Genomic DNA, 12,858 nt, shown 5'->3' on the forward strand with positions numbered 1-12,858 from the left:
AATAAGCTATGTAAATTTTGTTCAAAATATAGATGTTACCTGTCTATGTAACACTATTGCCAAAACAGGGGGTAAGAAGAGGGAGGGCTCATGCAGCAATAGGTTACATTTTGACTTCCAGGCTCAAAACACCAAATACTAGCTCAATAAGTATACTGACATCAAATTCAATCCTGTTTCAGAAATACTCAAACAAAAGTGTGGTAAAACACCAAATTGAGCATAGATTACCATCATTAGTAAAAGTGCATAAATCTTACCTTTCCTTGTAGTTAATAAAAATTTGATATAGGTTCTGATCATTTTTGTTAACAATTGAATCATTGATGTCCTGTGTTAGATTTCTGTGAATTTTCACCAAATCCTTAAAAACAGTAATAGAGGGAAAGGTTTTTAAAAACAGAATGACTTAAAGCTATGAATATAAAAATAAATTATTTCATGTTAGATCTATTAATTTCAATAAATTGGAAAACAGATTATTTGAGAGTAGAACCTAATTTCAAGGTTTGCCACGTCTTCCATATATTGCGACAAGAAAAACTGAACTACCTATTAGAGGCTAATTTATTCTAGCTTGGAACGTGCACTGTTAATTCATCTTCATTTTATAATGATAATTTTAAAATTAAGCGAGTCAAGTAAATGCTTTAGTGACAAGATAAAGTAATGATTCATGTCCCTGAGCTGTGAAAAATTAGTTTTGTACATTACATTGGTCAATTAGTGGTGTTCTAGTGCTAAGTTAACTGCAATCATAATGAGTTTCCCAATACAGCAGGCAACTGATGGCTGAAAGGCAAGAATATTGCAGAAAGATTTGCTCCCTGAGTATAGTAGCAACTCACCTTACTTGTTCACTATTATACAAAAACCTGTAAGCAACTGTAAGGAAACTACGTCAGCCTTAATAGTGTATGGATGCTGTCAGAGAATTCACAAGAAATTAAGTCAAAACAGGTTAAAAAGTTTTGAAAGGAGGATAACTGACTGTGTACAGACTACTGCAATGAAAAATAGAGGACTGTATAAAAAAAGCCATTGAAGATGGTTTAGTGCAGTAAGTTATATACTACAAAAATAATACACAATATTGAGTTGTGAACTAAGTGAAAACATTTCACTTCACAGTGATGAAAACCAAGAGTACACACAGAGTCGATCACATCACAGGTGAGGGAGCAAAAACTTAAAACAGATCAAATTCAGTTGCTAGCAACTGTATTGCCATATGCTCAAAATCTTAAGTTGCAGCAGACAAAGACATTATTATAGAAATGCTTCCCAATTAATGTATTAGAGAAGCACGTTTTCTCAGGAGTGCACAGGGACTCAACTAAGCAACACCCCTGAAAAACAGCCTAATGCTAAGGGGACAAAGTGTCTTTTTGAGCTTCTATCTCAAATTCCAAGTCAAATTTTAAATTAAACTGATGTTATCATTGTTAGAAGTTAATGCAAGTTCCAACACTTCAGTATCCATTACATGTACTTCCATCTCTCTCTCCCTCTGTATGTCCATATATACATCGCAATTCAAACGCATGCATAGCGTATATATAAACACATCTATACGTGTTACACATATATACATACAAATGCATACATATGTACATATATATAGACACACCCAAATATAGAGCCATACATACATTTTATAGGACAGAATTTTGAAATCTGAGCCCTAATGAAAGGCACTGTCTTTAGACTGGTGAGTAGTTTGCGGCACCTGGTTTTTTGTTTTTCTTTTCTTAAAAATAAAATATATTTTGATATCAGCAGATGATTTTGTCCAGCAAGCATCTTTCAAAGTCTATACAGGGAATATAGCATCACCCTAAAGCACCGATCCTTCACCACAACCCTTTAACAGAGGCAAATCCATTCTGTTCTCCACATCAGAGTTTGCTGTAGAGCTCCGTGTAACAGCTATTTTTAGTTTAAAACAAGCTTCCACTGCCCTCCAGCCTTCCTGCTGAGGAACTGCCGCAGAGACAAGGTCTGAGCGGACAAAGCGTTTGCATGTATTTTTGGCTTAGGCAAGCCCTATATTTCTTTTAATGTTTTTGGATGCCTATGAAATGTTACTGGAGTCAGAAACAAGCACCACCTTGTAACAGCAGAATACTGAATGCTGATAATGAGAAACCAAGTAAAACAACCTAAATATAACAGTTTACTACGCATTTTCCTAGTTTTGAATGAACAGGTTTTGGTTTTTTTACTCCTCTTATCTGATCTCATTACATTTCTTTAATGAGTAGTGAATAGGCTGACCTCTCAGCTTGTGCTTACAGCGGGTAAACCCTTTTTATACTCCTGTGCAGTGTTTCACATTGGCTGGCTTGAGGTCTTTCAATGCACATAAATCAACATGCCTATGCACATGGAGCCTTAGGAAAGAGGTTTACAGCAACTCAGGGAGGACAGACACATCAGGGCCCTCTTTGCAATGAATAAGAAACATTAATGTAGGACAGAATATAAATTTGTTTTCAAAAGCAAAAGGGTCTCTACAGGCAGCTGACATACTTCAAGACAGCAAGTAGGTTACTGATATCTGTGGCAGTATTTTGGACTAATATTCAAAGAGAAGAAAATTACAGCAATTGAGATTCAGGGTGAAAAATTTAATAGCAGTGCAACTATGGCAAGTGGTCAGATATCATCATCAGTGTAGTAACTGTCATAATTGAGCTTCTGTCAGGATGGTGCTGGAACAGCAACTAAATCATTCTTATAGACCAGGTTCCCACAGAATAAAAAAATCCTCAACACCACCTCCTACAGCCCTGAGAGCCTGTGGGACATGCCAGAGATGGCCAAAACAGAGGTGATCTTTTACAGGCAAGAAAGATTTGATGTGACCCATGGGCCACACTGGGGACCCTTTCTTTACAGCGTGCCTCACAGAAGAGCATTCCTTACATTTGTCTGTGTTGAGAGAGGTTTCAGACTATGTCTGATGTCTTCCTTTAAAGTCAGATAAAGGCATCTGCTGAATACTTACATCAACTAAAAATATATGTAAATTGACATACTATTATGATTAGGCCAGAAATAAATGGAACAAAGTAATAATCACAGAAACCTTTAAGATTTCAGTCAAATAAAGAGGTCTCCTAGATATTTCACAGAGGATTTCTTTCATCCTTTCCAGTGCCATATTCTGAATCCAAAACTGTGAGTTATCTTAATTTTAAAATGTCTTCAATGATGACAGAGCCAGGGTAGATACAAGGATTTGCAGAGTAGCTATAGAAATCCTCATGAAAGCACCACTCAGCATACAGTGGTAGGCAACCTAATAGTCACAACTTTGTACTGTCATTAAAATAGCAGTATATACTAGAAGATAACCCATCTTCTATAAATTATTAGCTTCTAAGATACTCCACTTTATAACCATTCACTATCTGACATGATAATACTATTTCTCTTATCCTACTCCCTCAAGCAGAAAAAAAAGCGTGCACATTCTTTTTTTATCAACTACCCTACCGTCTACATAAATGCATTGTGCACCATATCTCAAATAAACATTTTGTGCAGTAACATACCACACGAATAGATCATAACCAGCTATGAATCTTATATCTGTTCATTAAATATGCAATTACTTACAGGAATGTTGATGAAAACGGTATCAAACTCTGACGCCGACAGAAACCTTTTCAATGGCACCATGAAAAACTACAAGGAAAAAAGTATACGTACATCAACTATGCTATTGTATTTTCTAGGCTGTTATAAAAATACATGTGTTACAATTCCATAAGTAGTATCTTACTTTCTCTATTGATTCCAGAGTTTCAGTGTATTTCTCTTCAGTTTGCTTTATTTCAGCAAGACAACAGCTTCTTATGTCATTTTCAGTATATTTCTGCAATTACAATGGAGTCAAGTTTGAATCATTAACAGGCACCTAATGGATAACAAATGTATTTGTTTAGAATTAAGCAATTAGGATAACTGCTTCCTGAAATTTTCCGAGTACTGCAGCTTCCAAAGATGACAGCAATAACCAAGAATATTTTAATGTTCAATTAGCTGATGACTTTAAAGAGTTTTACTAAAATTCAGCATCAAAAAAAATTATGAAAAATTAATGTTTAGACATAAAACGCTGAACTCTCTGCATGTACTTCATAAGCTGAGATACAAGGTCACATTTAATTTACATCTGGACTGAGAAACCTTATTTAAAGTACTCAGCAGTTAATAATTCCATTAAACTTAATGGGGCTAAATCATTTAAGTACCTTTGCATTGCCATAAATACTGGATTCGGTCTAATCCCTGCACTTATTTACAGTTTTTCCCTTTTAGATCTCAAGGGGAGCTTTCTCTTCAGACACAATATGAGTATGTCCTCAAATCAGGAAGTGCAGTGACCTCTAAGGTCAGCTTTTGCTTATGTATGCATGTGTCTTCAATGAGACCCTGGGATTTTTCCATGTAAACCACCAGACTCATAGGAAATTGAAGTAATTATCAGCACAGGACTCTATTAAAATAGTTTACAAGCACTCTTACTGAAGACCAGATTTACAGCATTACAGCTTCAATAACTTGCAAATCTGATTTCAAATAAAAGCATAAGTACCCAGAAGAAGGTATGGAAGCATTCACGCCAAGCAAGACTTAAAACATCTGGAGACATATAGGTCAGCTTGGAGACCTGACACAGCAACTGGATAGACTCTTACAATTAAAAGCAATAATTGATCCAAAATGTTTTCTCCAAAAACAAAAATAAGCAGGGCATTAATAAGCAATAGTACTATCACATCCTTCCTGAAGCCTATTCATCAGTTTATAACATAATTCCAAGGCATCCATCAGCATATCTTTGACAGTATCTTACCTTTTTTCACCCAGTGTAGGGAATCCACATACTGCACATAATGGACCTGATGACTAGATGTTACTCAAATATAGGGTGTCAGGACTAGAAATTTAGTACTACAGTTCTTTCCATTCAGAAAAAAACTTTCAGCTTTTGAACAAAAGACTTCTCTTCTCCAGAAATAGCAAAACTTCTAGACTGAATTTTTAACATTTAGCTCTTAGTATGTCCAAGAGCTAAACTCCTTCCACTCCCTCCCCCTGCTATCAGTCTACTTGACACACCTGCTAAGCATGCCACAGCAAACAGCAAGCCACACTTAAACCATCCATGAGCCACATAGAACTCCTAGGATATTGCTTGGCCACCTATGAAGAGTGGAAAATGTATTCCTACCACCTAAATAGATGCCAAGTGGAAAATCATACAGGCACATAAAGCTTCATCACTGTTCACACTTCTGTTTTGACCTGTATCTCCTTTATCCTTCTCTCTGTCTCCATGTGACACTCTAAGCAGCTCCTGCAACCAGAACACGGCTTCTCACTCTCATTCACAAGGTGCTGCCTTATCTCAGAAATTATTCTTTAAAATCCAGTTGGTGCAGTTATTAATTTTCCCACAACAAACGTTAAAAGTGCCATCCTTATCAGCTGCAGACAGAAGTGACCAGTTTGCAAAACTAGTCTGTCATTATCAGCAGAAACATACTTTGTGAGCATCATCTGATGATCAGCCTCATCGCAAAATCTATCATTAATTCCCAAATTCTTTGGCAGGGGGAAGCACGCACTGTCACAGTTAGCCATAGTCAATCTCAATAAAGTGTTAGAATTTGACATTATTCAGGCTTTTAATTATTTTCCACCTTTACCTTTGAGAGCTCGATACTGTTCAAATTGCTTGCAGTACTTGCACCAATACAGAAGTTGTACCCAACACAAGTTTATATCCATTTGCAAAATGTAGGGGTTTGCTGTTCACCAACTCTCCTATGAGCAATGTAAACAAAATCCTGGGATTCCACTTAAAATGATTCACTTCAGTTTTGTGTTCACCTAGCCCAAACAGATCACTCACATAGGCACTTTTGGCAGAAATTAACATATCAATTTTCTATCTGTACCACAAATTCCTAGAATTTGAGTGCAACAAACAAAAGGAGAAAGAAAATAAGAAATGATGTGCGATTACCAGTACAAGTGAGAAAAATTGCTTTGAAGGTCACTACTGCTAGAGAAAATTTAGCAGAACAGTTTACTTCACAAGATAATGACAATAAATCAAGGATGAGGGCGACACAAAGTATTTTGTCTGCTATTGGAGACTCTGAAAAGTATTGGGTTCTTCTAAAAAATCTACTTGAAGATTGTCCTGTGCTAGTGTTTTCATATGCAAGAAATTCTCACATAGGATTAAAATGAAAGAACTGCGCAAAATCATCGTTAGAATGCAGGGTATTTATAAACCCAAGAGGAAATTATCATGAACCAGAAATAATTCCCACATTCAAGAAAGCTGTCACAGCAAAACAACTGTAATCTCTCCGTTCATTACACGTTGTGGAAAAAATATTTTGCTGTACCATGTTTTCAATTTTCATTTACTTTCTATAAGAAACAAATACAAGTCTGTTCAATCTGAATTATCTAGGCTAAAACGCAAGTAAAATTAGAACCTAAGAGTTCCAATGGCTATATTAATCATTTGCTAGAAACACCAATATGCGAGAGTGACATTTGCAACAGGAAAGAAAGAATCAGAGAAAGTTTATACACTACCAACTGCCAGAGATTACCAACTGTTACGGTTGAAGGAAAAAAAAACCACCACCCACACTTGTGAAACCCAAAACTTAACGCGTTTTGAGTTTCAGTATAATATAAAAACTCAAAACAAGATCACAGTAAAGATTTCCTATGATTCAAACACTTTTCTAAAACATCCTGCCTGCAAGTGAATGCGACTTCATTAGATATAAAAGTGTTTTTTCAACTCATTTGACTTTCATTGAATAACCTAAACTTTAGGAGGTAAACAAAACTAAGCAAAATGTGGAAAACTAACATAACTTTCTGCTTATCTCATCCTTGATTTACATGCATTACCTGCAGGACTTCGTATTAACAGAAAAACAGGCTTGAAAACAATATTGTTATACTCAAAACAATAGAGATTAAACAAGGCAGTAATCTTCCCAAAGACAAGATAGTAGCAACTTTGGGGAATCACTGTAAAAGCAGAGAACACAAATCACATTAGCTATCTCCTATACTTGTATTGAAAAGATACACAAGGTAAAAAAAAACAAAAAAACAAAGCAAAACAAAAAAAAAAAACCAACACCACCACAAAAGATAAAGATCTTCAGAATTTCTCACTTCTTCATGTAGCTATATTACTAAAAAGCAATATGGAAAAGTAGAACAAGTTTCCAAGTTAAGACAACAGGAAGCATAACATACCTTCATATCAATATAGAGGAAGAAAACAACTGTCCTGAAAAACATATCCTGTCACGGCCACAGACTAACATTTTCCAGATCAGAAAGCACATCTCTTGAGGAAGGGCAGACAAGTACATCAGGGATTCTCCCAATTAACAAGTAAATTTTATTGCCTAAGTTTAGATTTTTTTCAAGATGGTTTTGAAAACTGACCATGGTACCTTTATATGAAAATGTACATAAGCTATTTATCCCATTCTCAGTAAGACCAATGTAATAATCCACAAAAACTACACAGTTGAATAAGCAGGAAATTCACTGGTATAAAACAATTATCAGTTGTCCTTGTTAGATTAGTCGTCCAAATTATGGCTGAAACAACAACATTTCACAATATTATAAATTTAATTTTGGAAGTAGGACACTTTGAGGTAACCTGCTAATGTAATTGCTCTTAAAACAATTGGTAAATCTTACTATTTAGAACTGGCAAACTTACCAAAATAAGTAATTATTGTATTTTAAAATTACCTTTCAAAAAATTACCATAGTTAATGTTTGACCCTTTGCCAAAACAGCCTGCAAAGTCTTACAAAGAAAATAATATACTGCACATGACAGGTCCAAGTGCAATTGTGCTTGAGCGAAGTTTCAGTGAAACTAGCTATAAAGAGGCAATTTCACAAATAGTAACTTTCAAAAATATAACTGCTATTGTTCAAAAATAGTTAGGAATTAGAAAACGTACAGGTTGCTGTGTTGCTTCATCTTTCATTAGGTCTTCATAAACCTCTCCACCTTCATCTTCTCCATAGACACAGTCATATAACTCCTCATCTTCATCAACACCAGTTTCACTAAAAGGAAAACACAGTAAAAAAAGAGTTGTGCAGCACAGGCAAATTACCATCAGCTCTCCAAGGGACCACTCCTCATAGTAAAATATTCCAACAGTAAATAAACAGATTAATTTATACAACTATATAATGAAAAGAACTCATTAAGGGAAATCAAGTCCACTAATTTTCTTTCCTCAGTGCATTTAAAACACGATGTACAAAATCAACACAACACTGAAGACTGCATGAATTTAGAACCACACAGGAACTAAACCAGGCACTGAAAGCAACTTGTCAGGGCAGTTTTGTCACAAGGTACTGTCCAGCTGCTTTCTTCATCTCTTTTCCTATCACATGCAGTGAAAAGGAGCTGCCTCTCCTTACTGCCTGGCATCCCACTGCGCTGGGGTGTGAGACACTGGTACAGGTTGCCTTCCTGCCTAAAGAAAGTACTATCTGGGGTAAAATACACTAAAAACTGCAGAGCCAGCAGCTGAGAGTCTGTACCTCCACACTATAAGCCAGTATCTTGATCACCTCATGGCAACCTTCAGCTACCCAAAACCAAAAAGAACCACCTTTCAAACTGAAAATCAGGCAGTTCAACAACACGAGAGTATGCACAAGAAGCATCCTCCTATTACCCAGACAACAGATGTACCTCAGCATAAAGTCAATGCTCAACTCTACCCTCAGCTAATTCAGCTTCATTAGAGTCAGTCATGCTGGGTTTTGCCTACTTTGCACTAGGACCGTATCAAGCCATAACATCTCTTTCACCCACATTTCTTAGGTTATGTCTACAAAAGAACTCTTAAAAGATATTAAAAGTAGTTCAGTCATAATAATACAGAAACTTGATCAGACGTGCTGATAATTTTGAGATTTTTACTGTTGGAAGACAACACTGAAATCCTTCAGAGTAAAAAACAAATTGACAATCAGTCCACTAGAAGTAGGAAGTACAACCATTTCTGTAAGTGGACCATCAGAAGCTCTACTGACAGACACTAATGATTTCAAAGAAGTCAAATTGAATGAGAATTGCTACCAACACAGCTGCCACATCGACTACTTGGAAATGCCAGACAAAATCACTATGTCTATAGTCAGGACTATACCCAGAAATCAAGTGAATTTATTTCTCATTAAATATTTTTGTTTGTTTGTTTGGGGTTTTTTTAAATCAAGGACATCAGAAGGATAAAATAAGCAAGCACTAGAGGTTTCAACAGATGAAACGATTAGAGAAAAAATTAAGGGAGCTCAATAGAAGACAGAAATTGCTCACATCCCTTCCTTTTCCAACAGATACCATGCCCCAGACAGCTAGAAAGCTCAGGTGCTCCAGGTTAATCTAACATTTCAGCTTGCATCAGTGATGATGATGTACTAGCATTTCATATTAAACACTAGCAGCTGTGTCAGATGCAGCACAGACACACTCCATTTTACCACCTATGCTTTAGGGAACAAAAGCTAACAAAAAAGGCAGTAAGGATATAAAAATTGAACTACTACAGCTCTTTCTGACAGAAAGCATTAAATTAATTCTAAATTCTTCAGACACCATTTAAACTCAGGGACAATTAAATTCATTTTAGTCAAATACACTTATTAATTAGGTGAAATAAAAAAAAATGTGGGCCATTTGCATCATTCACTGGCACTTGTTTCTTATGAAGACAGTAGGTCTTGAATTGTTTCCTCCACAATAGAGACAGAATATAACTATCAGATTTCAGTGAATAATATTTGTAATTTGATGCATAAGAAGAGCTACAAATCTCAATTTCTTTGGTATGATTTGGGGTTTTTTTAATGAAAAACTGTCTCCCAGTACTGAATTTGTATACCTATTTAAGAACTGATAGAAATATTATTTTCAAGCAGTACTAATGCCACCACATCTAAGAAATGAGGATATCACCTCTAGCTCACTTGCATCTCAGAGGAGTCTGTAACTCCTACCCTCTGCACGTTCAGCTACACAGAGTGAAAAGCAGCTGAGACAGCTGCAGGAGGCAAGGGTCAGCTTTGCAGGGAAGGTGATAAATTGAGCAATGCCAAACATGGTGGGGTTCCCCTTCTTTATGGGCAATAAAGAAACAAACCCACGACGGTGTGATCAGCAGCTACTTCAACACATCACAGCAAGCCACATACAATGTGGCCAGAGCAGAAATAGAGCCAGATGAGCACTAGTGAGGTGAGCACTGGTGAACTTTGAGCTTTGGGACGGTGAGCTCTGATCCTATCTCTTGTCCAACATGATTCCTAATGGACCTTGAGAGATCCCAGCCATAGGATACAAGAGTAGTTCTTCCTGACCATTTTTTTGTGCCCAGATGTATTTATCTCACCAGCCACCAAAATAAAGCTGCAGGCTACCATTCAGTACTATACAGTATGTTCATATCTATCTTACTTGTACCTCAAAGCCAACGTGAAAATTGGCAATAATTAATAATCCTGCAAACGCTTACTCAGAGAGGCAAATGCACTCAATATGAAGAATTTCATTAACTTTAGGGAAATGACCCACTTGAACTATGATCCAAACATTGCAAGTTCAAGGCAATTTCCTTGGGCCCCTTACAACTGATACTGTAATTCTATGAAAGCATTCTCATAGTACAATCACGTAAATTAAAAACGCATTTATGATATACTTTGCTACCAGCACCCTCTATGAAACTTGCTTCCTTACATATTAAATGTATTACAATCATTCAGATAAGCTTTCATAATTAATTCTTCCTGGTCAGCATAATGGCTAACAAAGTCTTTTTAAATAAAATAAATATCCCATTCTCATTAAAACTATGTGTTCTATACTATCATATAAATAATAGCATGCAACTGAATGCCAAACTCTTAAATTTAAGTAAAGGTTTACAACATACTCTATTAAATCAGGAAGACCTTTGTAGATATCTTCATCATCAACGCTTTCTTCTGTAGGGAAGGGCCTATAGAAAGAAAAATAGCATGAATTATAGACAGCACTAACCTAGTCACATAGTGGGTTTTCATTTGGTTTCTAAAATTTGCACACAGATTACTGTATGTTAATGTGTTTGTACATTCCCCTCTTTCTCTGATGAGCAGTATTATATGTGTATTCAGACTTCTGTATATGAATTGATACTTCATATGATAAAAAAAATGTTACTGGATAGGGTTGTTATAAATCACCACTAATACACATCACTGTCAGTTTTTCAACTGCGAATATTAACTACTTTTTTAGCACAGGACACGGATTGCAGGACTGGCTAGGGAATTTTGTCTGTTTTAAAACCATCATCCATTCATATATGGTAAGACTGCCGAATCAAACCGTTCAAAAAGATGCAGAACACCAAAGCATGATGTCCTTCACCTTCTCTCACAACCCACAGTTATAGTTCATGAGGTTACGTTTGGTTGGGGATTTTTGGTTTCTTTCTGAAAATGAGAATCTCACAAACCTGGCAGTTTTGCTAATTTGTAGAAGGCAGAAAGAAGAGAAAACCCATTTGTCTTTACATAGATCAACACTGCATCAGCCTGACTTACAATCCATGTGTCACAATTATCACACAAGTTCTGTAATACTAACTGTTCCTTTGTTCACCTTGTGTTTCAGCACGACAAGTAAATATAGTTCAGACACTTCAGTAAGCATACCAGAGGTAGAAGTTACCCTTTGGAGCTCCTCAGAGGTCCAGAGCCTTGGTTAGCTGTCCACTGGGCAAGACGGTTTACAACCAAAGAAGTTCTTACTGAGGGACACTGCCTATACTGCCTCTAAAAACTTTTCCAAGGAGCATCACTCAAGAGGCATTATTCCCACCATTCACTAGGGCAGCAACATACCTTATTCCTGTGCCTAATGCAATAGGAGTGCGAGAAAGTTTTGAAAGCGTTTCTATCACCTGGAGAAGAAGGAAACAGAAACCATGATTAGTTGTAGAACAGAAGCAATAAAGCATTTTGTTCTCTATGCTTTAATTATCAGCAACATCATTTCACATCGAATGATATAAACAGACACAAAATCTGGCTGTGCCAAACACTGAGTGCACTGAAATTCCATGGATATTCCATGAGCTGGTCTCCAGTGCTTTTGTACTGGGGTATGTGATCAGAACACAAAGAAAGGAAAATGGAAATCTCTTATTTACAAGTTTTAGCACAAGTAAAAGCCAATTTAAGCAGATTTAAAACCAGGTCATATATGTCATAAATTAGACGCTCAATTTTCAATTGGACCTGGAGGCAACTGTAATCAAATTTTACCTTACAGGCTGCTCTGAAGACTGGGGTTTTTTTAATTATTGTAGCTCCAGAGAGAAAATCCGCTAGTATTAATTTGAGCTTTTCCAAACACTGGCCAGAAGAGGGAGCCAAATGCCAAATGAGCAGAAAGCCGCCTTTTCAGGACTGGCTTGGAAAGGAAAGATAATCTATTAGTCAACTGAAAATTCAATAGCTAGCAAAATGATCTGTCCTGACAGATGGGTGAATATTGATTCGCAAAATCACAGTAAAAGAGGTTTAATGATTATCAAAACAGAGGGAGGCAAGTCTGATGAACTAAATATCCCTTTCTTGTTTCAACGTGTTATTTCCCAGCACACAGAAAATCTTTTGCAAACTATTCCACCCACACAAACTCTTTTCCTTAGAGGAATTCTCACTTAACTAGCATAATCAGACCCAGAAGTATGGTTTAGTC

At 36.4% G+C, this 12,858-nt stretch overlaps 1 protein-coding gene across 4 annotated transcripts in view; it reads right to left on the reverse strand.

Moving 5' to 3' along the window:
• The window catches only part of VAV3 (vav guanine nucleotide exchange factor 3), a 202,070-nt gene that overhangs the window by 127,407 nt on the left and 61,805 nt on the right, over positions 1-12,858 (reverse strand). For all 4 annotated transcript variants that reach the window (XR_012624163.1, XR_012624162.1, XM_074832667.1 and 1 more), the window contains exons 3-8: positions 11,997-12,055; positions 11,042-11,107; positions 8,045-8,153; positions 3,791-3,883; positions 3,625-3,693; positions 261-364 (exon numbers count right to left, since the gene is read on the reverse strand). Coding sequence is in view for 2 of the 4 variants with exons in the window: in XM_074832667.1 (XP_074688768.1) it covers positions 261-364; positions 3,625-3,693; positions 3,791-3,883; positions 8,045-8,153; positions 11,042-11,107; positions 11,997-12,055 (500 nt within the window). In the remaining 2 variants the exon portion in view is untranslated. The remainder of the gene's footprint in view (positions 1-260; positions 365-3,624; positions 3,694-3,790; positions 3,884-8,044; positions 8,154-11,041; positions 11,108-11,996; positions 12,056-12,858) is intronic.

The sequence above is a fragment of the Strix aluco genome, chromosome 8 (assembly GCF_031877795.1).
Source record: "Strix aluco isolate bStrAlu1 chromosome 8, bStrAlu1.hap1, whole genome shotgun sequence".
Taxonomy (NCBI): domain Eukaryota; kingdom Metazoa; phylum Chordata; class Aves; order Strigiformes; family Strigidae; genus Strix; species Strix aluco.